General features: G+C 47.4%; 1 protein-coding gene across 1 annotated transcript in view; it reads left to right on the top strand.

The window, feature by feature from the left end:
* The first annotated feature begins 7,955 nt into the window (after positions 1 to 7,955).
* The window catches only part of LOC311114420 (inner nuclear membrane protein Man1-like), a 24,022-nt gene continuing 7,083 nt past the window's right edge, over positions 7,956 to 24,894 (top strand). Inside the window, exons 1-7 of the mRNA XM_084189671.1 lie at positions 7,956 to 9,519; positions 14,398 to 14,438; positions 17,369 to 17,438; positions 18,284 to 18,443; positions 18,905 to 19,050; positions 19,444 to 19,648; positions 22,582 to 22,760. Of these exons, the coding sequence (XP_084045797.1) occupies positions 7,959 to 9,519; positions 14,398 to 14,438; positions 17,369 to 17,438; positions 18,284 to 18,443; positions 18,905 to 19,050; positions 19,444 to 19,648; positions 22,582 to 22,760 (2,362 nt within the window). The 5' untranslated portion in view covers positions 7,956 to 7,958. The remainder of the gene's footprint in view (positions 9,520 to 14,397; positions 14,439 to 17,368; positions 17,439 to 18,283; positions 18,444 to 18,904; positions 19,051 to 19,443; positions 19,649 to 22,581; positions 22,761 to 24,894) is intronic.

Raw genomic sequence — 24,894 nt, 5'->3', positions numbered from 1 at the left:
CTTCTTGATCCAAACCAGTCAGGTTTCAAGACTGGTCATTCAACTGAGACTGCTCTTCTCTGTGTCACGGAGGCTCTCCGCACTGCTAAAGCTAACTCTCTCTCCTCTGCTCTTGTCCTTCTAGACCTGTCTGCTGCCTTTGATACTGTGAACCATCAGATCCTCCTCTCCACCCTCTCCGAGCTGGGCATCTCCGGCGCGGCTCACTCTTGGATTGCGTCCTACCTGACCGGTCACTCCTACCAAGTGGCGTGGCGAGAAGCTGTCTCCGCACCACGTGCTCTCACCACTGGTGTCCCCCAGGGCTCAGTTCTAGGCCCTCTCCTATTCTTGCTATACACCAAGTCACTTGGCTCTGTCATATCCTCACATGGCCTCTCCTATCATTGCTACGCAGACGACACACAACTAATCTTCTCCTTTCCCCCTTCTGATAACCAGGTGGCGAATCGCATCTCTGCATGTCTGGCAGACATATCAGTGTGGATGTCGGATCACCACCTCAAGCTGAACCTCGGCAAGACGGAGCTACTCTTCCTCCCGGGGAAAGACTGCCCGTTCCATGATTTCGCCATCACGGTTGACAACTCCGTTATGTCCTCCTCCCAGAGTGCGAAGAGCCTTGGCGTGACCCTGGACAACACCCTGTCGTTCTCCGCTAACATCAAGGCGGTGACCCGATCCTGTGGTTCATGCTCTACAACATTCGGAGAGTACATTTACATTACACTTACGTCATTTAGCAGACGCTCTTATCCAGAGCGACTTACAAATAGGTGCATTCACCTTATAGCCAATGGGATAACCACTTTGGCACAGGTCCTAATCCAGGCACTTGTCATCTCCCGTCTGGATTACTGCAACTCGCTGTTGGCTGGGCTCCCTGCCTGTGCCATTAAACCCCTACAACTCATCCAGAATGCCGCAGCCCGTCTGGTGTTCAACCTTCCCAAGTTCTCTCACGTCACCCTGATCCTCCGCACACTCCACTGGCTTCCAATTGAAACTTGCATCTGCTACAAGACCATGGTGCTTGCCTACGGAGCTGTGAGGGGAACGGCACCTCCGTACCTTCAGGCTCTGATCAGTCCCTACACCCAAACGAGGGCATTGCATTCATCCACCTCTGGCCTGCTGGCTCCCCTACCTCTGCGGAAGCACAGTTCCCGCTCAGCCCAGTCAAAACTGTTCGCTGCTCTGGCACCCCAATGGTGGAACAAGCTCCCTCACGACGCCAGGACAGCGGAGTCACTCACCACCTTCCGGAGACATTTGAAACCCCACCTCTTTAAGGAATACCTGGGATAGGATAAAGTAATCCTTCTACCCCACCCCAACCCCCAAAAAAATCAAACAAAAAAAAACATTGTCAAGTGGTTATCCCACTGGCTATAAGGTGAATGCACCAATTTGTAAGTCGCTCTGGATAAGAGCGTCTGCTAAATGACATAAATGTAATGTAATGTAATGTAATTTATTTCCATAACGTGTTGAGGCCGGCAATTAAGGAGAACGAGAGTCTCAATTAACGGACGTTACAGAACTGCTGTATTTGAACTCCCTTCTGCCCAGTTTCCCTGAAGTTGCTACGGCAATCAAGCAGTTTTTTACCATCCCTGTAACTGTCGCTCCTGCGGAGAGATCGTTTTCTAAACTAAAACTCATAAAGAACTAGCCTGCCTAAGAAGCATTAGGCTCTCGGTCTGATATGCGCTTTTGAAACGCCTGAGTAAGCTCCACTTATTGCACTGGCGCTTTCGTAGCTTTCATCACTAGTATCCCCTTACACTTGTTTTGGGAGGGTTACTGTCAAAATGATTTATTCATTAAAAAATAAAAATAAAATAGACATGGATGACAGCCGCATGGGCCTCTAGAGCTGGTGGGCCCCTTTGCCTTGAGGGGGAGGCACAGGTGTCTGGTATGCCAGTCTGGTGGGCCCCTTTGCCTTGAGGGGGAGGCACAGGTGTCTGGTATGCCAGTCTGGTGGGCCCCTTTGCCTTGAGGGGGAGGCACAGGTGTCTGGTATGCCAGTCTGGTGGGCCCCTTTGCCTTGAGGGGGAGGCACAGGTGTCTGGTATGCCAGTCTGGTGGGCCCCTTTGCCTTGACGGGGGAGGCACAGGTGTCTGGTATGCCAGTCTGGTGGGCCCCTTTGCCTTGAGGGGGATGCACAGGTGTCTGGTATGCCAGTCTGGTGGGCCCCTTTGCCTTGAGGGGGAGGCACAGGTGTCTGGTATGCCAGTCTGGTGGGCCCCTTTGCCTTGAGGGGGAGGCACAGGTGTCTGGTATGCCAGTCTGGTGGACCCCTTTGCCTTGAGGGGGAGGCACAGGTGTCTGGTATGCCAGTCTGGTGGACCAAAAGGTTCAATTCCCACCCTGACGTTAGACAAACAATCTGACAGAGTTTATGTTTTTTACGGAGTTGACAAAAGTGACCATTTTTCTTCATTCATAGTGGTACACACAGTAGCGATTTAGTTTTTTTCATCAGTTGCTTTATGACTCTAAAACCTAATTAAATGTAACATATTTTAACCAAAATTCATATATCTATCAGGCAGATGGTTTTTGTGACCATGGTGATTTCAATATTGTTTGTTTAAATCTATCAAAAAGTAGAGAACTTTCCAGATCATGAGTGGCCTTGTTGCACTACATGTAATGAGGACATGAATAAGGGGTCCTTATGGTATAGCTGCCCCTGATCATTCCTGATTCATTTAGGCTCCATTACAGCCATTATTTTTGAGCTGTACTCCCCTCAGCAGCCTCCACTGGTTCATATGCTATCTGGGGGGCCCAAACCCAAAACATGATTTATATATATATATACAGTGGGGAGAACAAGTATTTGATACACTGCCGATTTTGCAGGTTTTCCTACTTACAAAGCATGTAGAGGTCTGTAATTTTTATCATAGGTACACTTCAACTGTGAGAGACGGAATCTAAAACAAAAATCCAGAAAATCACATTGTATGATTTTTAAGTAATTAATTTGCATTTTATTGCATGACATAAGTATTTGATCACCTACCAACCAGTATGAATTCCGGCTCTCACAGACCTGTTAGTTTTTCTTTAAGAAGCTCTCCTGTTCTCCACTCATTACCTGTATTAACTGCACCTGTTTGAACTCGTTACCTGTATAAAAGACACCTGTCCACACACTCAATCAAACAGATTCCAACCTCTCCACAATGGCCAAGACCAGAGAGCTGTGTAAGGACATCAGGGATAAAATTGTAGACCTGCACAAGGCTGGGATGGGCTACAGGACAATAGGCAAGCAGCTTGGTGAGAAGGCAACAACTGTTGGCGCAATTATTAGAAAATGGAAGAAGTTCAAGATGACGGTCAATCACCCTCTGTCTGGGGCTCCATGCAAGATCTCACCTTATGGGGCATCAATGATCATGAGGAAGGTGAGGGATCAGCCCAGAACTACACGGCAGGACCTGGTCAATGACCTGAAGAGAGCTGGGACCACAGTCTCAAAGAAAACCATTAGTAACACACTAAGCCGTCATGGATTAAAATCCTGCAGCGCACGCAAGGTCCCCCTGCTCAAGCCAGCACATGTCCAGGCCCATCTGAAGTTTGCCAATGACCATCTGGATGATCCAGAGGAGGAATGGGAGAAGGTCATGTGGTCTAATGAGACAAAAATAGAGCTTTTTGGTCTAAACTCCACTCGCCGTGTTTGGCGGAAGAAGAAGGATGAGTACAACCTCAAGAACACCATCCCAACCGTGAAGCATGGAGGTGGAAACATCATTCTTTGGGGATGCTTTTCTGCAAAGGGGACAGGACGACTGCACCGTATTGAGGGGAGGATGGATGGGGCCATGTATTGTGAGATTTTGGCCAACAACCTCCTTCCCTCAGTAAGAGCATTGAAGATGGGTCATGGCTGGTTCTTCCAGAATGACAACGACCCGAAACATACAGCCAGGGCAACTAAGGAGTGGCTCCGTAAGAAGCATCTCAAGGTCCTGGAGTGGCCTAGCCAGTCTCCAGACCTGAACCCAATAGAAAATCTTTGGAGGGAGCTGAAAGTCCGTATTGCCCAGCGACAGCCCCGAAACCTGAAGGATCTGGAGAAGGTCTGTATGGAGGAGTGGGCCAAAATCCCTGCTGCAGTGTGTGCAAACCTGGTCAAGACCTACAGGAAACGTATGATCTCTGTAATTGCAAACAAAGGTTTCTGTACCAAATATTAAGATCTGCTTTTCTGATGTATCAAATACTTATGTCATGCAATAAAAAGCAAATTAATTACTTAAAAATCATACAATGTGATTTTCTGGATTTTTGTTTTAGATTCCGTCTCTCACAGTTGAAGTGTACCTATGATAAAAATGACAGACCTCTACATGCTTTGTAAGTAGGAAAACCTGCAAAATCGGCAGTGTATCAAATACTTGTTCTCCCCACTGTATATATATATATTGGGGACCCGCCTTGCAGGGATGTGTGCCACACAACTGGTAATGTTTAGCCTAGGCTCCTCTTGTGAAGTCTTCATGAAGCTCAAAGTCTCTGAACATAAAAGAGGATACATTTTCATCCTCATTGCATTATTATCATCAATAGTTTATAACCGTTTTATGTGTGTTATACATAAATGTCAATATTGTCCAATTGCCTCACAGTAGGTTACCAAATCACTTATAGGAGAGAGAAGACTTGTTGAAAGGCATTTTGTGTAGATAAAAAAAAATATTTTACCACTTCACTGACTGTTATTGCCAAAGCTGTTACTCATAACAGAGATTATGAACAAGGCAATAACACCATTGCACAAAGCGAATCCCAAATGGAACTTTCTTTTCCCTCTCAGTTCCAATAAAGCGCGCGGGATGGGTCTGGCACGCGTCTGAGAATTTGACCCAATGTTTTCAATGCGCAGATGGACCAGATGTTTGGCACATGTCCTAGAGGCGGCCTCGCCGCGGCCCGGTGCTTTGATCCGTGGCGGCAGGTTCCACGACACCGACATGTAAAATACCGCAAGAGATGGGAATTAGAATATTAAAAAAGGAAACTGGTCAGAGAGCTCAAGCTAAAACTCTTTTTAAAAATCAATCATCTGCTGCTACCGCGCACATAGGCTTATTTTTTAAACCTCAAAATTGCGTAGTTGTTTGATCAGAATTGGGTCTTTGATGTAGGGGAAAGCGTGAGAAACAATAGTTCAGAAGAAATGTGGACTAGTTTATGAATGAAGGCTTAAGTGTGGGGGATAGTCAGTGGCTCTTGCCTAGTTTATTGATCTTTATCGAGACAATAATTTCAAAGACATTCTTCATTTGAAGTGAGTTTTTTTTTTTTTATGCATAATGTGGTTAATCAATGCGTACTAAATATAGGCTATTAGCCTTACCGATTCAAAATAATAAGAACAACAAAATGTATCATTATTTTATCAAAACAAAATGAATTACAGCCTTTTTGCCATATAGAATTGCGCGCTAGTCACCGCATTGTGCATTAGGCTACAATTACGCGCATGTTCTCAGATCAATAGCCTTTGATATGGCCTATCAATGATCACTAAAAGTCTTACAATAAATGGAATCAAATATACACATTTTCCTCTTTTCAAATGTAGGTAGGCCTATAAGCTAATGTGATCCTGTCACCGTCTCCTACCTGTTCAGTAGCTTGCCAGGTGAAGTTGACGTTCTGGATATTCACTGGGATCGCAGGCATCCTCTGCTGGGCCTTTCTGAAGTCAGTTGTGAATGGAGCCATTTTCCCCTCGGACACGATCAAGATATCCTCCTCAAACCCTGTACAATAACACACACATTTACAACATGATCCCCTAACTTTTCCTTAAGTCAGTTGTAAATGGGGCAATCTTTCCCTCTGACACGATCAATGATATCCTCCTCAAACCCCTGCACAATAACACACACTGACATTTCAACAAGAGCATCAACACATGCGAAAGAGCATGGGGTGGCTACAACATTTTTACTCAGTCCAATATAATAGGGGTCACAGTGCATGGAACTTACCCTTTAAAGTTAAAGTTACAATCCAACTTTTCTATGCACGTTAAGCCAATACAAGTGACACTGTAACATTGGTTAATTGCAAATAAACGCTACTTACCAATTAGGATTCTGGCTTGGTTGGCATCAATCCACATGTACAAACTTCCCTGCTGGTCCTGCGCAGCTTTGGACACCAACCCACCCAAAAGTAGAAGAAAGCACGTTTTGAAGGGGGACAGAAAAACAGAGGCTGTATCGGTAGCCATTCTGAGTTGCAGCCTCTCAAATCTAACCCTTTAAATTGTGAATTGATCTCCGTTCGGTCTCCTCGTAGTTAAAATTGTGCGTCTGTGTATCCTGGGTTAGGCACTGTACTCTAGTCTGGTATGCCGAGAGCGAGCCTCTTTCATTGACAGTGAGACGCCTGCGCTTCGTCGCAAGCTACTTGTACACAGCAGGCGCTGCAGGGAGGATGTGTGGCCACACGGTGGCGCAGTGGGCAGTAAAGAGTTGGCGCACATTTAGTTAGGCTATGCCCTGCCTATTGATTCATGCGGTGGGAAGTAAATGGCTTAACATGTTGACAAACAACTGGCACTATAAATACTTATTTATTGGTCGGAGTATTGGTCTAATCTTTCCTTTTTTTTTTCTTTTTTTTTTTTTACACACATCCGTTTTTATGATGAATCCCAGTAAAATAAACATAACAATCATTATAATTGATAGCCTACAAAATATTCACATGGTGATGAGAATTGAATGATGTTGCTAGTAGACCTATTCTCTGAAACATATATATATTTTTTTTTTGCATTGACTCAATACAAGCTTCCAGAATAGGAAGAGGAAAAAAGGGGGGGGGGGGGGAATTCAAGACAAATCATCTTCCTGTGTGGTCTATGTCTTATAAGGCTCATAAACTCTCCAAGATAAACACTTCAGATGGTGGTATGTCACCTGGTGCCTTCTTCTAAAGGATGGGACTCCGGGGTATTTGAGTGGAAACGGGTGAGAATGCAGAAATTCCAGACATTAGTTATTTTATTGCATTCCAACAGAGTTTTGTCAATGATTCAATATTTCAAATCAATCTCACTGGATCACTGAAGAACAAATCCCATAGGCTACACTGAGTATAAAGCATTTTTAAATTCATTTTTATTTAAAATAAAAAAATAAAAAAATATCCATATAATTCCTACAATAGAATGTTTCAAACCAGTAGGCCTACAACCTTTATTAATCACGAAATTCTTATTTGTGAACTTCCAATGAATGTAGACTACATTTCCTACAACCCTATTCCACACATGTATGCACTCACTAACTGTAAGTCGCTCTGGATAAGAGCGTCTGCTAAATGACTAAAATGTAAATGTAATCATGCCCTCACCTGGTCTAAAGGTGACACGACATGCATACAAGACAGTCTCTCATACAGTATGTAGTAGGCCTTTATCATACAGTTAGGTGGTTTATGCAAAATAGTCTACAGTGCTCACAAAATACAATAAATAATAGACTATAGATTCCTATAGACTATTATAGGAATGATGCAGTGTTGGAGCTCGGCGCTTAAGTATTTCACTGTACACTGCAACTACATCTGCGACCCTGTGGATGTGACTAAATAAAAATCGAATCGAATCTATTTCATTGGCTCAACCCTTAGACTCCCCTTTGAGGCAAACCTCCTAAATCAATATTCATATAAAACAATGTGTTTGTAAAACGACTCATTTAAATAGAATTCTGTCAGACACGCACTAGATAGAACCTACTTTTTAGACGTGATGGTTCTTATAGCAGGTCATTGAGCTGCCTGCCCCCTGCCTGTAGACAGCTGACTGACTTTGGTAGACTTTCTTCTTCTTTTTCTTTTTTTCTTTCTGTCTGCTTCTGCTATTTGTACGTCACTTCCGTCACAGCTTTTGAGTTTTCGAGCAAAGATGGCGACGGCGCAGCTAACCGACGAGGAGCTTTTCTCCGAGTTAAAGCGCTTTGGGTTCAGCCCAGGCCCGGTGTCCGAGAACACGCGACCTGTTTATTTGAAAAAACTAAAGAAACTGCGCGATGAGCAGCAACAGAAAGGAACCAGGGCGGGGAAAAACCGAAACAGTGGCGGCGTCAACAACGGCACTAGTGGCGATGGCAACAGCGGCTACACAGCGGCGGGAGCTTCGGGAGTCGGAGCCAGGCCAGCTAGCGGTGACGTCACGCACCTGAGCCCTAGCAGCCGGAGCCCCGGCGGTCGACCGGGCCTGAACGAAAAGCGAGCTGGCGGAGCGGGGAAGTTCGTTTTGGGCTTTAGCTCGGACGAATCGGACGTGGAGGCCCCGCAGAAAAAACGAGGACCGAACCACAGCGGCAGGAGAGACCGAGGCTCCGCGTACCACCACCAACAACAACAGCAGATCAGGCCTACAACGGGAGCTGCCACCGCCGCCCGAAAGAGCCTGGGAGTCGCTGTGAGTACCAGCAGCAACAATTCCTCTCCCGCCGGGCTGCTGGAGGGGAGGAGAAGCGGACCCGGTTCTCTCGGCTGGGTGGACCGGGGAAAATCGAGCCTCGAGGTCTCGCAGCCCGCGGAGGGGAAGGGTTATGACGTAGAGCCCGAAGAGGAAGAAGATTTCCAAGGGGAGACGGAGAGAGACAGTCGGTCTCTGAATGGGAACAGGGCGTCTTACTCACTGAATACCAGTAGTAAACTAGTCGGGGATTACTCGGATTCGGAGGAGGAGGAAGAAGAGGGAATCATATCTGGGCAGGACCGTCAACGAGACCGCCGCTTACAGGTACACTGCTCCAGACGGAGTCACTCCTTCAAGTCGTCTCCCCACAGAAGTGCCAGGGGGTCAGAGAGCGGCCAGGAAAAGACTGCAGCCATGGCAATCAGGCTAAATGACACGCCTGGCGCTAGTAGGAGTCGACTAGACATGATGGGAGGCCGAGGGGAGGAGGAGGATGACGAGGACGAGGGAAAGAAGCGAGGCCCCGGCGAATCGTCTCGGAGCGGGGGCTTGTTGCGACGCCATTACCCCAGGGGGACCATCTACGTGTCGGCTGTGATGGGGGAGAGCGACCGCGGCAGCCCCGGGGAAAGCAGCGGCAACAATTCCCCGTCCTCCGCCTACAACAAAAACCACGTCGACAGTGGGGATGGCGCCACTAGCAGCAGCAGCAGCAGTAGCCGATTCAGCATCGGCCTGAGACCGCGATTCTCCAACTACAACACTCTATCCGCTACTTACCGGCCCAACCATTCGAATCACAGCGGGCACAACCATGCCTACAGCCAGTCGAGCCTCAAGCACAAACACACGGCGCCGGAGGATGAGCTGCTCCAGCAATTCAAGCGGGAGGAGGTGGGGTCGTCCACCGGTGGTTGGGGCTTCAGCGCACACTACCTGTCCATGTTCTTGCTCATGGCCGCTTGCCTGTTCTTCCTCCTGCTCGGCCTCATGTACCTCCGGATGCGGGGGTCTGGAGCCTCTGAGGTCGATGTTGTCAGTAAGTTTACAGCCCTATGAAATGGAACTTCCTAAACATAGTTAGCTAGTAGTGTTTTTTTTGTTGTCTCTCAATCCAATCCATCATTCTGTGGCTAGGTTTACTGTACAATTGTAGCATTCTAAAGCTTCAATTTGCTTCCACATTGCAGTATAATATCAATATTTAAAACGGATTGATAACCAGCCCTGGTATTTTTTTATATTAGGTGACTGACTGTCTAGATACTGCTTTAGGCATAGGACGGCCGGACTTTAGCCTTGTGCAAAGGCACTGGTCTAAGGCACTGCATCGCAGTGCTAGCTGTGCCACTAGAGATCCTGGTTCGAATCCAGGCTCTGTCGTAGCCGGCCGCGACCGGGAGACCCATGGGGCGGCGCACAATTGGCCCAGCGTCGTCCAGGGTAGGGGAGGGAATGGCCGGCAGGGATGTAGCTCAGTTGGTAGAGCATGGCGTTTGCAACGCCAGGGTTGTGGGTTCGATTCCCATGGGGGGCCAGTATGAAAAATAAAATAAAAAATAATGTATGCACTCACTAACTGTAAGTCGCTCTGGATAAGAGCGTCTGCTAAATGACTAAAATGTAAATGTAATGCAATGGACATTTGTAATATGAAAACAATCTAACAAAGGTTTTAAATTGCTACTCGCATGTTTTGAATTTGATACATTTTAATTCTGGGAGGAGACAATAAGGAGAGATGTAAACCTATACCCTCCAGAAATGATTTCCTATAGTTTACTCTACAGTACGTGATGAGTTTTTGCATTCTGCACGGAGTCACTCGTTGTCGGACATCAAAATCAGTTATTTGCCTCTTAGCAGAAAATCGCCACAAGGAACCTAAACATTTAGGCCTAAAAACAATGATTTCATAGGACTAATTAGTGTGTAACGAAGCAGGCCTAGCAGTTGTCACCCTCGGAGCCATTCACACATTTTCACGTTTACATTTTAGTCATTTAGCAGACTCTCTTATCCAGAGCGACTTACAGTTAGTGAGTGCATACCATTTTTTCACACCTTCAAAGACAGGAAGTCCTACAACATCATTCTACATAGAGGGACACGTATTTTATGGAGGGTACAGCAGAGGTATTAGCATGTCAACAAGCTACCTCCCATCCATTGGCTTCCATAGGCTGGCTAACTATCGGCCGCTTCATTTACAGTTTTAGTCATTTAGCAGACGCTCTTATCCAGAGCGACTTACATGACCAATTAGCGTTAAGTGCCTTGCTCAAGGGCACATCGACAGATTTTTTTCACCTAGTCGGCTCGGGGATTAGAACCAGCGACCTTTCGGGTTACTGGCACAACAATCTTAACCACTAAGCTAGCCCATTCAACCCCACTGTGTGTGCTTCAGGGTACGATCCCCCTCCCCCTCCCCCCAGGGTGTGCCCAGGTATGCTGTTACAAATGACACGATAGAGCCTTGCCTTAATACGGATACTGTAGTATTTACCTTGAGGTATTAACACTATAGGCCTAAGCAAATGCCTGCCTGGTCACTAGAGCTAGACTCATACTCTACCTCAGGACTGCACCTCTGAGTGCTGTCAAAGCCACAAACACATGAAATATTCAATAACCCATTCAGCTGCATTTTACAGTGCAGTTAGTTTCTCAGTTCACCTTCTCAGATTAAAAAAATAAAAATAAAAAGGGGGCCTGACTTGGTGTGGTTTGAACGGATCGGCTACGGTCATGCATATACAGTACCAGTCAAACGTTTGGACACACCTACTCATTCAAGGGTTTTTCTTTATTTGTACTATTTTCTACATTGTATAATAATAGTGAAGACATCAAAACTATGAAATAACACATGGAATCATGTAGTAACCAAAAAGTGTTAAACAAATCAAAAATATATTTGAGATTCTTCAAAGTAGCCACCCTTTGCCTTGATGACAGCTTTGCACACTCTTGGCATTCTCTCAACCAGCTTCATGAGGAATGCTTTTCCAACAGTCTTGAAGGAGCTCCCACATGCTGAGCACTTGTTGGCTGCTTTTCCTTCACTCTTTGGTCCATCTCATCCCAAACCATCTCAATTGGGTTGAGGTCGGGTGATTGTGGAGGCCAGGTCATCTGATGCAGCACTCCATCACTCTCCTTCTTGGTCAAATAGCCCTTACACCGGTGTTTTGGGTCATTGACCTGTTGAAAAACAAATGATAGTCCCACTAAGCGCAAACCAGATGGGATGGCGTATCGCTGCAGAATGCTGTGGTAGCCATGCTGGCTAAGTGTGCCTTGAATTCTAAATAAATCACACAGTGTCACCAGCAAAGCTTTCCCACACCATAACACCACCTCCTCCGTGCTTCACGGTGGGAACCACACATGCAGAGATAATCCGATCACCTAGTTTGAAGAATCTCATATAAAATATATTTTGATTTGTTTAACACTTTTTTTGGTGACTACATGATTCCATATGTGTTATTTCATAGTTTTGATGTCTTCACTATTATTCTACAATGTAGAAAATAGTAAAAATAAAAACATTTGAATGAGTAGGTGTGTCCAAACTTTTGACTGGTACTGTATATCCCAACCATAGGGTATTGTAGACAAATTCATGCCTACAGGTTTTCTTCATTCATTATAATTAAACCGTATACTACAGGCTCTCTGTATAGGAAGCATTTAATGTGGGGAGGAAGTGTTGAATAATGAATGGTCGCTCAGACAGTACTAGTAGTAGTAGTAGTAGTAGTAGTAGTAGTAGTAGTGGTGGTGGTAGTAGTGGTCATGGCAGGCCAGAGACTGGAGCATCTCACTGTGACTGTCTTCTCTAGTCTCTCTCCTCAGTCCTCACTGTGACTGTCTTCTCTAGTCTCTCCTCAGTCCTCACTGTGACTGTCTTCTCTAGTCTCTCCTCAACCCTCACTGTGACTGTCTTCTCTAGTCTCTCCTCAATCCTCACTGTGACTGTCTTCTCTAGTCTCTCTCCTCAGTCCTCACTGTGACTGTCTTCTCTAGTCTCTCCTCAGTCCTCACTGTGACTGTCTTCTCTAGTCTCTCCTCAATCCTCACTGTGACTGTCTTCTCTAGTCTCTCCTCAGTCCTCACTGTGACTGTCTTCTCTAGTCTCTCTCCTCAGTCCTCACTGTGACTGTCTTCTCTAGTCTCTCTCCTCAGTCCTCACTGTGACTGTCTTCTCTAGTCTCTCCTCAGTCCTCACTGTGACTGTCTTCTCTAGTCTCTCTCCTCAGTCCTCACTGTGACTGTCTTCTCTAGTCTCTCCTCAACCCTCACTGTGACTGTCTTCTCTAGTCTCTCCTCAACCCTCACTGTGACTGTCTTCTCTAGTCTCTCCTCAACCCTCACTGTGACTGTCTTCTCTAGTCTCTCTCCTCAACCCTCACTGTGACTGTCTTCTCTAGTCTCTCCTCAATCCTCACTGTGACTGTCTTCTCTAGTCTCTCCTCAACCCTCACTGTGACTGTCTTCTCTAGTCTCTCCTCAACCCTCACTGTGACTGTCTTCTCTAGTCTCTCCTCAATCCTCACTGTGACTGTCTTCTCTAGTCTCTCCTCAACCCTCACTGTGACTGTCTTCTCTAGTCTCTCCTCAACCCTCACTGTGACTGTCTTCTCTAGTCTCTCCTCAGTCCTCACTGTGACTGTCTTCTCTAGTCTCTCCTCAACCCTCACTGTGACTGTCTTCTCTAGTCTCTCCTCAATCCTCACTGTGACTGTCTTCTCTAGTCTCTCCTCAACCCTCACTGTGACTGTCTTCTCTAGTCTCTCCTCAACCCTCACTGTGACTGTCTTCTCTAGTCTCTCCTCATTCCTCACTGTAACTGTCTTCTCTAGTCTCTCCTCAATCCTCACTGTGACTGTCTTCTCTAGTCTCTCTCCTCAGTCCTCACTGTGACTGTCTTCTCTAGTCTCTCCTCAGTCCTCACTGTGACTGTCTTCTCTAGTCTCTCTCCTCAGTCCTCACTGTGACTGTCTTCTCTAGTCTCTCTCCTCAGTCCTCACTGTGACTGTCTTCTCTAGTCTCTCCTCAGTCCTCACTGTGACTGTCTTCTCTAGTCTCTCTCCTCAGTCCTCACTGTGACTGTCTTCTCTAGTCTCTCCTCAGTCCTCACTGTGACTGTCTTCTCTAGTCTCTCTCCTCAGTCCTCACTGTGACTGTCTTCTCTAGTCTCTCCTCAGTCCTCACTGTGACTGTCTTCTCTAGTCTCTCTCCTCAGTCCTCACTGTGACTGTCTTCTCTAGTCTCTCCTCAGTCCTCACTGTGACTGTCTTCTCTAGTCTCTCCTCAACCCTCACTGTGACTGTCTTCTCTAGTCTCTCTCCTCAGTCCTCACTGTGACTGTCTTCTCTAGTCTCTCCTCAACCCTCACTGTGACTGTCTTCTCTAGTCTCTCCTCAACCCTCACTGTGACTGTCTTCTCTAGTCTCTCCTCAACCCTCACTGTGACTGTCTTCTCTAGTCTCTCTCCTCAGTCCTCACTGTGACTGTCTTCTCTAGTCTCTCCTCAATCCTCACTGTGACTGTCTTCTCTAGTCTCTCCTCAACCCTCACTGTGACTGTCTTCTCTAGTCTCTCCTCAACCCTCACTGTGACTGTCTTCTCTAGTCTCTCCTCAATCCTCACTGTGACTGTCTTCTCTAGTCTCTCCTCATTCCTCACTGTGACTGTCTTCTCTAGTCTCTCCTCAATCCTCACTGTGACTGTCTTCTCTAGTCTCTCCTCAACCCTCACTAACTACAGTAGGTAATGAAAGACCATATATCTGTGATGTCTTCATTTACTGTCAGTCTTTATTCTCCCCCTAGCCCCCCTGTTTCAAACTTTCAATTAAATGGGGCGTGGTCGGATTATAATTGCTGTGTTTTTGTTCTTTCTTCAGTTAAGAACCACCCGTTTGGCAGCGAGTTTGACAAGTCTTATGTAAGTATATTTTCTTATAATTTTGGCCCTAGCCTAAGGCCAAGTTAGTGTAGCTGTCTGTCTAACAATCAGGGCTTAACATGAACATCTGTAGACCGCCCACTGCATTCTGCGCCCTTACTACGTGATGCTCCCACTACACGTCCCTTACTATGTAATGCTCCCACTACACGTCCCTTACTACGTGATGCTCCCACTACACGTCCCTTACTATGTAATGCTCCCACTACACGTCCCTTACTACGTGATGCTCCCACTACACGTCCCTTACTACGTGATGCTCCCACTACACGTCCCTTACTACGTGATGCTCCCACTACACGTCCCTTACTACGTGATGCTCCCACTACACGTCCCTTACTACGTGATGCTCCCACTACACGTCCCTTACTACGTGATGCTCCCGCTACACGTCCCTTACTACGTGATGCTCCCGCTACACGTCCCTTACTACGTGATGCTCCCGCTACACGTCCCTTACTACGTGATGCTCCCGCTACACGTCCCTTACTACGTGATGCTCCCGCTACACGTCCCTTACTACGTGATGCTCCCGCTACACGTCCCTTACTACGTGATGCTCCCACTACACGTCCCTTACTACGTGATGCTCCCACTACACGTCCCTTACTACGTGATGCTCCCACTACACGTCCCTTACTACGTGATGCTCCCACTACACGTCCCTTACTACGTGATGCTCCCACTACACGTCCCTTACTACGTGATGCTCCCGCTACACGTCCCTTACTACGTGATGCTCCCGCTACACGTCCCTTACTACGTGATGCTCCCGCTACACGTCCCTTACTACGTGATGCTCCCGCTACACGTCCCTTACTACGTGATGCTCCCGCTACACGTCCCTTACTACGTGATGCTCCCGCTACACGTCCCTTACTACGTGATGCTCCCACTACACGTCCCTTACTACGTGATGCTCCCGCTACACGTCCCTTACTACGTGATGCTCCCGCTACACGTCCCTTACTACGTGATGCTCCCTCTACACGTCCCTTACTACGTGATGCTCCCGCTACACGTCCCTTACTACGTGATGCTCCCACTACACGTCCCTTACTACGTGATGCTCCCACTACACGTCCCTTACTACATGCCACGCCCACTACACGTCCCTTACTACATGCCACGCCCACTACACGTCCCTTACTACGTGCCACGCCCACTGCCATTGAGGCTGCTAGCTAGCTAGGACACCGGCACATACTGTCCTTCGCCCCTCCGCCTGCTAGCTAGCTAGGCTAGGGGACAGCGGTACAGAGTCCTTCGCCCCTCCGCCTGCTAGCTAGCTAGGCTAGGGGACAGCGGTATACAGAGTCCTTCGCCCCTCCGCCTGCTAGCTAGGCTAGGGGACAGCGGTACACAGAGTCCTTTGCCCCTCCGCCTGCTAGCTAGCTAGGCTAGGGGACAGCGGTACACAGAGTCCTTCGCCCCTCCGCCTGCTAGCTAGCTAGGCTAGGGGACAGCGGTACACAGTCCTTCGCCCCTCCGCCTGCTAGCTAGCTAGGCTAAGGGACAGCGGTACACAGAGTCCTTCGCCCCTCCGCCTGCTAGCTAGCTAGGCTAGGGGACAGCGGTACACAGAGTCCTTCGCCCCTCCGCCTGCTAGCTAGCTAGGCTAGGGGACAGCGGTACAGAGTCCTTCGCCCCTCCGCCTGCTAGCTAGCTAGGCTAGGGGACAGCGGTACAGAGTCCTTCGCCCCTCCGCCTGCGGAGCACTGCTTTCCTGCAGTTACTTTAACGTTACGGCGAGGGTAATCACTACCCGGTAGGGCCACGCAAGAGTTGGGTTGGCGACACTAGCTAGCTACTTCCCTCGCCATAACGTTAACAGAACTGCAGGAAAGCAGTGCTCGGCAGGCGGGATCGAAGAACTCTGTGTACTGCTGTCCCCTAGCCTAGCTAGCTAGCAGCCTCCCTCCTTCGGTGGGAGTTTGTTCAGCGGTTGGCATCCAACGTTGGTGCGTTTCCGCCACCTACTGTGCTGGAGTGTGGACCAGAGGCGGAGCTAGCGGCCTCAATGGCGGCGGGCACAGCATTTTAATAAGTGACGTGTAGTGGGCGTGGCATGTAGTAACTGCGGTCTGCGGAGAGACGTTATTGATTAGGTTTCGGCTTTGGCGGGTAAGAAGATGTCTATTTCACCAGCCACGTTGGCGGATGGTCAGGGCTCCACAGTGCAAGCGTTTCACTCGCGCATCTGTGAATATAAATAGTCAAGTATGATCACATTTTATAGCTTAATAAATGCTGCAGTAGCATTTTGGTCAAATTTACTTGAAATGAAAGTCTGCAAAGTGAGTCTTTGTCCTCGTGTTTCTTGGCTATTTACATTTGTTTTGTTCACCAGCCAGGTAGTTTTTTTCTATGTTTTGAGTTCCAACTGCTAGGGAAGAGAGGACCACGCGGATGCTAGTCACTCTCTCAATCTCACAGGCACAAACATGACTCAGCAGAGGTCACCTCCCACCCTTAAAGGGGCAGGTTACATTATATTTTGGAAAAGTCACAAAATATTTCATGAAATTAAGCAATATACCACCTTATTTTGTCATACATTTTAATTGTTTAATAAACATTAAAGCATGCTTATGTTTTTTTTGTGTGTAATTTTGGCAGAATATCTGAGTGGCTGGTAGATTTGATTGATTTCTATATCTACAGTGGCTGGTGGACCAACAAGTTAGTTTCAGGCCCTGCTAACAATTCAGCGATATTGTAACGTATAGGACTGAAAGATGGCTTGTATATATATAGTAGTCTACATGAAACATTATCTCTAATACGGCCACACGTGAGCGTTTACCTGAAAAACATGAATAAATAGACTTTAGCAGTACGTCATTTGTGTTGACAGATGTCTGTAATACTGCCACAGAAATATTGACTTGATCTTTTGTGGATTTCAGACCAAGACAGAGAAGGACACCATTCTGAAACTCCTACTCAAACTTCATGACCACCTGGCTAATGTTGCTGGTACGTTAAGAAAGGATCTTGCAGATTTTTTGTTGTTGTTTTTGTTCTCAATTAAATTAGATTCTTCCATCCTCCAACCTTGGCTATATGCTACGCTTAAATAGTTAGAATGTGTCGTTTTCAAATGAAGACCCCAGGGTGTACACAGTGTACAAAACTCTGCCCTTTCCATGACACAGACTGTCCAGGTGAATCCGGGTGAACGCTATGATCCCTTATTGATGTCACTTGTTAAATCCACTTCAGTCAGTGTAGATGAAGGGGAGGAGACGGGTTATAGAAGGCATTTTAAGCCTTGAGACAGGGATTGTGTATGTGTGCCATTCAGAGGGTGAATGGGCAAGACAAAATATTTAAGTGCCTTTGAACGGGGTATGGTAGTAGGTGCCAGGCGCACCGGTTTGTGCCAAGAACTGCAACGCTGCTGGGTTTTTCACACTCAACAGTTTCCCGTGTGTATCAAGAATGGTCCACCACCCAAAGGACATCCAGATAACTTGACACAACTGTGGGAAGCATTGGAGTCGACATGTGGGCCAGCATCCCTGAGGAACTCTTTCGACACCTTGTAGAGTCCACGCCCCGACGAATTGAGGCTGTTCTGAGGGCAAAGGGGGGGGTGCAACTCAATATTAGGAAGGTGTTCCTAATGTTCTGTTCACTCAGTGTATGTGGTCAAATGGCACCTTTTTTTTTTTTAGCTGTAATGACGACACTAACAGCTCAAGGATAGTTTGAAATCTTAACTCAGTGGATTACTGTTGAAATGAGGTGTCAGTCCGCCTGTCTGTCTAATAATAAGTGGTTTATCTGGAGCTAACGTTTAATATTGTCCCCCCCATCAGGACAACATGACTGTACAGACCCGGAGCAGCAGCAGGCCAACAGGAGTCTGTCTATGGAGGATGCCTCTGACTATCTGATACAGCAGAATGAGGACTACCGTCACTGGCTACTCCTCTCTCTGGAGTGGATCATACGGTCAGGGGAGGATGTTGGCATACGGTAAATAAGGGAAGAGCGTCTCGGGTCGTGGTCATTAGGGCATGCAGTTTAAAAAACGCTTTGCAACAGAAAACCAAACTGGGCATTTCATATTGGACCAGGTAGTCCAGGGTGTCTCTCCCTGTTTGTCTGTGTTCTTCTGTTTGGTGCCTAATGAACAGGACCCTGTTATCGCCCACTATGATGTATTCTCATACTAATGGCACCTCTCCCTCCTCTCTCTCCCTCTCCCTCCTCTCCTCTCCCTCTCCTCCCTCACCTCTCTCTCCCTCCTCCCCTCACCTCTCTCTTCCTCCCTCCTCTCTCTCCCTCTCCCTCCTCTCTCTCCCTCTCCCTCCTCTCCTCTCCCTCTCCTCCCTCACCTCTCTCTCCCTCCTCCCCTCACCTCTCTCTTCCTCCCTCCTCTCTCTCCCTCTCCCTCCTCCTCTCTCTCTCTCTCTCTCTCTCCTCTTCTCTGCCAGGCTGATCGGGGATAACCCAGAGGAGACGGTAGCGGAGGTGAGTGAGGTGACTCGTCTGGAATCGACCCACCCCAAAATGTCCTTCTCCTGCCGCTTCAGAAGAGCCTTCTTTACAGTCATCCACAGGCTGCTGCTCATCCTAACAGGTTAGAAATCTCTCTCTGTCTCTGTCTCTGTCTCTCTCTGTCTCTCTCTGTCTCTCTCTCTCTCTCTCTCTCTCTCTGTCTCTGTCTCTCTCTGTCTCTCTCTGTCTCTCTCTGTCTCTCTCTGTCTCTCTCTGTCTCTCTCTGTCTCTCTCTGTCTCTCTCTGTCTCTCTCTGTCTCTCTCTGTCTCTCTCTCTGTCTCTCTCTGTCTCTGTCTCTCTCTGTCTCTCTCTCTCTCTCTCTCTCTCTCTCTCTCTCTCTAGTGATTGGTCTGGTGTGGGGTGTATTCTACTACATGAAGTATCTAACCTGCTCTCTCTCTCTCTCTAGTGATTGGTCTGGTCTGGGGTGTATTCTACTACATGAAGTATCTAACCTGCTCTCTCTCTCTCTAGTGATTGGTCTGGTGTGGGGTGTAATCTACTACATGAAGTACCGTTGGAGGAGAGAGGAGGAGGAGACCAGGCAGATGTATGACATGGTGGAGAGAATCATCGATGTTCTGAAGAGCCACAACGCGGCGTGTCAGGAGAACAATGACCTCCAGCCCTACCTACCCATCCCTCACGTCAGAGACTCCCTGGTCCAACCCCAGGACAGGTCAGTACTAACCCCCTACCGACCCATCCCTCACGTCAGAGACTCCCTGGTCCAACCCCAGGACAGGTCAGTACTAACCCCCTACCGACCCATCCCTCACGTCAGAGACTCCCTGGTCCAACCCCAGGACAGGTCAGTACTAACCCCCTACCGACCCATCCCTCACGTCAGAGACTCCCTGGTCCAACCCCAGGACAGGTCAGTACTAACCCCCTACCGACCCATCCCTCACGTCAGAGACTCCCTGGTCCAACCCCAGGACAGGTCAGTACTAACCCCCTACCGACCCATCCCTCACGTCAGAGACTCCCTGGTCCAACCCCAGGACAGGTCAGTACTGACTTCCTGGTCCAACCCCAGGACAGGTCAGTACTAACCCCCTACCGACCCATCCCTCACGTCAGAGACTCCCTGGTCCAACCCCAGGACAGGTCAGTACTAACCCCCTACCGACCCATCCCTCACGTCAGAGACTCCCTGGTCCAACCCCAGGACAGGTCAGTACTAACCCCCTACCTACCCATCCCTCACGTCAGAGACTCCCTGGTCCAACCCCAGGACAGGTCAGTACTAACCCCCTACCGACCCATCCCTCACGTCAGAGACTCCCTGGTCCAACCCCAGGACAGGTCAGTACTGACTTCCTGGTCCAACCCCAGGACAGGTCAGTACTGACTTCCTGGTCCAACCCCAGGACAGGTCAGTACTGACTTCCTGTTCCAACCCCAGGACAGGTCAGTACTGACTTCCTGTTCCAACCCCAGGACAGGTCAGTACTGACTTCCTGTTCCAACCCCAGGACAGGTCAGTACTGACTTCCTGGTCCAAACCCAGGACAGGTCAGTACCAGTACTAGGGGCCCTATAAAATCTGCGTTGTGGACGGAATCATGGAATCCAGACATTAAAACAGAGTTCAACAATATTCAAAAAATCTATTGAATTTAGTAGGGAATCAACTAAATGTATTGAACTTATTAGAAAATGCATTAATTTGCCCAAGTTTATCATAAGACATGAACAAAATGCATCAGTGAGTACGTTTACATGCACACTAATAATTCGATATTAAACTGATTATGGCAGTGATGTAAACACCTGCTAATCGTAAGATCAAAACGTATCCAAATTTATCCTATCTGTCCGGGTAAGCATACACCGATTTAAAACACCTGGTTTTCTGAGCAATCTTTCAAATGATTAGGAAATGTAAACCGCTTAATCGGCGTTCCAGCAGTGTGTTTGATCTGCGCATGTGCCAGCTCCGGGCAGCGCAAGCCTCCCTCTTATGTGCGAGTGTAGTGAGTTAGGAAAAACTGAAAGTATGCATCTTAGAAATAGTTTTCACGTACAAACTTTGTCCGAACTCAAATAGCCTTCTCCAAAAAAAAAACACGTGGTAGAACGAAAACGTTTTAAAACTATGATATTAACCAGACTATGCACAATAATTGTATTGTGCGCATGTAACCGTACTGTGATTTGTATTTTCAGGCAACGGCACAGGAATGCCCCTGTCTGTCTGTCTGTCTTGTCTGTCCTGCCTGCCTTCCTTCCTTCCTTCCTTGTCGGTCTGTCTTGTCTGTCTGTCTGTCTCTGGTCTGTCTGTCTGTCTCTGGTCTGTCTGTCTCTGGTCTGTCTTGTCTGTCTGTCTGTCTGTCTGTCTCTGGTCTGTCTTGTCTGTCTCTGGTCTGTCTGTCTCTGGTCTGTCTTGTCTGTCTCTGGTCTGTCTGTCTCTGGTCTGTCTTGTCTGTCTTGTCTGTCTCTGGTCTGTCTGTCTCTGGTCTGTCTGTCTCTTGTCTGTCTTGTCTGTCTGTCTGTCTCTGGTCTGTCTGTCTCTGGTCTGTCTGTCTCTGGTCTGTCTGTCTCTGGTCTGTCTGTCTCTGGTCTGTCTGTCTGTCTGTCTGTCTCTCTCTGGTCTGTCTGTCTGTCTGTCTCTGGTCTGTCTGTCTGTCTGTCTCTCTCTGGTCTGTCTGTCTGTCTGTCTCTGGTCTGTCTGTCTGTCTGTCTCTCTCTGGTCTGTCTGTCTGTCCACCACTTTGTGTTGGCGATTGACGCTAATATATTGACAACCTCTCTTCTGGTAGATGGAAAAGTTCCCCAAAATCTTCTCAATTAAATGTTAACTACAAAGTAGACTATGCCTACCTGGCAGAATGATATCCTGATTATTTGCGTCAATCCAGTGGCCATTTTGTTTGGCAAACTTTGCAATCACATGAGTGCTACAGAAACATTGAAACGTCGCTAACCAAACGATGGTCTCTGGCTGGTTCACCGTTTAATTAAAAGGGGAACTACACCAAAATATAGAAACATTTATTAGATTTTTCCCAGACCTCAAAAGTGGACTCCTGATGTGGTTTAAGCGTTGTTGTGGGCTTAGAATATCCAATTTAGTTGTTTTCCTATTAAAAAAAGTTTGCTTTTGAGAGCAAAAACTGGGAAAAAACGGAAACCTGGAAAAACGAAAAGGAGGAAATTGAATTTTGTGGGGAAAACTAATGGAACCAGGCAAAAATGTTACAGATTTTATAGGGTCCTACAGTACAGAACCACCCTCAACTTCCAACGAAACTATCATCACACTCCACTGTTTGTGTAACCACTTAGCTATCTACAAAAATTGACATGGCTTCTTGAAGTCCATGAGATCCGTACAGTTAACTTCCTATACTAGTTTGTGTTTAGGGCAGATTCAGTTGTTTAGCCCCTGAGGAGCAATGTCAGTTTCAGGGAACAAATCCCATCTTGTTCAGTTTAACTGTGTTTTCCTACCATGTCAGAGAGACAAGCTAGTGATTAATAACTGTTAGTTTCTATTCTACCATTCAGAGAGACAAGCTAGTGATTAATAACTGTTAGTTTCTATTCTACCATTCAGAGAGACAAGCTAGTGATTAATAACTGTTAGTTTCTATTCTACCATCACAGAAAGAAGCTGAAGAAGGTTTGGGACCGGGCCGTGACCTTCCTCTCAGCCAACGATAGCCGTATCAGGACGGAGTCTCAGCGGATTGGTGGAGCTGACTTCCTGGTGTGGAGGTGGCTCCAGCCGTCTCTGAGCTGCGACCAGATCTCACTCATCCCCTCCAAAGTCTGGCAGGGCAAAGGTAACTAACCTGGCACCGTACCTAGGATGCGTCCCAAAAATGGCACCCTGTTCCCTGTGAAGGGCACTCCTTTTGACCGGAGCCCTGCCATTTGGGGCGCAGACCTAGTCCCTTAACTGTGAAGGAGTTGGGTTATGGTTTCCCAAGAGCAGCGTGTACCTTGGCTTTTATGTGCAGCATGTAGGTTGTAGATGGAGTTTTGGTCAATGTAAAGTGTACTGTATTAAGTAGACCAATGCATTGGAATCTAACGAAGAACATGTACAGTATATGTAAAAACAAAGGTATGTGGACACCCCGTTCAAATGAGTGGATTCGGCTATTTCAGCCACACCCGTTGCTGACGGGTGTATAAAATCGAGCACACAGCCGTGCGATCTCCATAGACAAACATTGGCCGTAGAATGGCCCGTACTGAAGAGCTCAGTGACTTTCAACGTGGCACCGTCATAGGATGCCACCTTTCCGATAAGTCAGTTTGTCAAATTTCTGCCCTGCTAGAGCTGCCCCCGGTCAACTGTAAGTGCTGTTATTGTGAAGTGGAAACGTCTAGGAGCAACAACAGCTCAGCCGTGAAGTGGTAGGCCACACAAGCTCACAGAACGGGACCGCCGAGTGCTGAAGCTCGTAGCGCGTAAAAATCGTCTGTACTCATTTGCAACACTCACTACCGAGTTCCAAACTGCCTCTGGAAGCAACGTCAGCACAAGAACTGTTCGTCAGGAGCTTCATGAAATGGGTTTCCATGGCCGAGCAATTGGACTTTGGAGCAGTGGGAACGCGTTCTCTGCAGTGATGAATCACGCTTCACCATCTGGCAGTCCGACGGACAAATCTGGGTTTGGCGGATGCCAGGAGAACGCTACCTGCCCCAATGCATGGTGCCAACTGTAAAGTTTGGTGGAGGAGGAATAATGGTCTGGGGCTGTTTCATTGTTCAGGCTAGGCCCCTTAGTTCCAGTGAAGGGAAATCTTAACGCTACAGCATACAATTATATTCTAGACGATTCATTGCATCCAACTTTGTGGCAACAGTTTGGGGAAGGCCCTTCCTGTTTCAGCATGACAATGCCCCCGGGCACAAAATGAAGTCCATACAGAAATTATTTGTTGAGATCGGTGTGGTAGAACTTGACTGGCCTGTACAGAGCCCTGACCTCAACCCCATCGAACACCTTTGGGATGAATTGGAACGCCGACTGCGAGCCAGGCCTAATCGCCCAACATCAGTGCCCGCCCTCACTAATGCTCTTGTGGCTGAATGGAAGCAAGTCCCTGCAGCAATGTTCCAACATCTAGTGGAAAGCCTTCCCAGAAGAGTGGAGGCTGTTTTAGCAGCAAAGGGGGGGGGGGGGAACCAACTCCATATTAATACCCATGATTTTGGAATTAGATGTTCGATGAGCAGGTGTCCACATACTTTTGGTCAATAGTGTATGTCAGAAATTTAAAAAAGGTTGCTTCCATCCTGTTATACTGTATGTCTAACGTCTCTTTCCTGTCTGTCTCTCTCCATCTAACGTCTCTTTCCTGTCCCTGTCTCTCTCCATCTAACGTCTCTTTCCTGTCTCTGTCTCTCTCTATCTAACGTCTCTTTCCTGTCTGTCTCTCTCCATCTAACGTCTCTTTCCTGTCTGTCTCTCTCCATCTAACGTCTCTTTCCTGTCTCTCTCTGTCCATCTAACATCTCTTTCCTGTCTGTCTCTCTCTGTCCATCTAACGTCTCTTTCCTGTCTCTCTCTGTCCATCTAACATCTCTTTCCTGTCTCTCTCTGTCCATCTAACATCTCTTTCCTCTCTGTCTCTCTGTCCATCTAACGTCTCTTTCCTGTCTGTCTCTCTCCATCTAACGTCTCTTTCCTGTCTGTCTCTCTCCATCTAACGTCTCTTTCCTGTCTGTCTCTCTCCATCTAACGTCTCTTTCCTGTCTGTCTCCATCTAACGTCTCTTTGCTGTCTCTCTCCATCTAACGTCTCTTTCCTGTCTCTGTCTCTCTCCATCTAACGTCTCTTTCCTGTCTCTCTCTCTCTCCATCTAACGTCTCTTTCCTGTCGGTCTCTCTCCATCTAACGTCTCTTTCCTGTCTCTCCATCTAACGTCTCTTTCCTGTCTGTCTCTCTCTGTCCATCTAACA

This window comes from Coregonus lavaretus (assembly GCF_964263955.1).
Source record: "Coregonus lavaretus genome assembly, contig: HAP1_SCAFFOLD_4449, whole genome shotgun sequence".
NCBI classification, from domain to species: domain Eukaryota; kingdom Metazoa; phylum Chordata; class Actinopteri; order Salmoniformes; family Salmonidae; genus Coregonus; species Coregonus lavaretus.
Note: the sequence above shows the minus strand (reverse complement) of the source record. Positions and strands in the feature narration are given on the sequence as shown.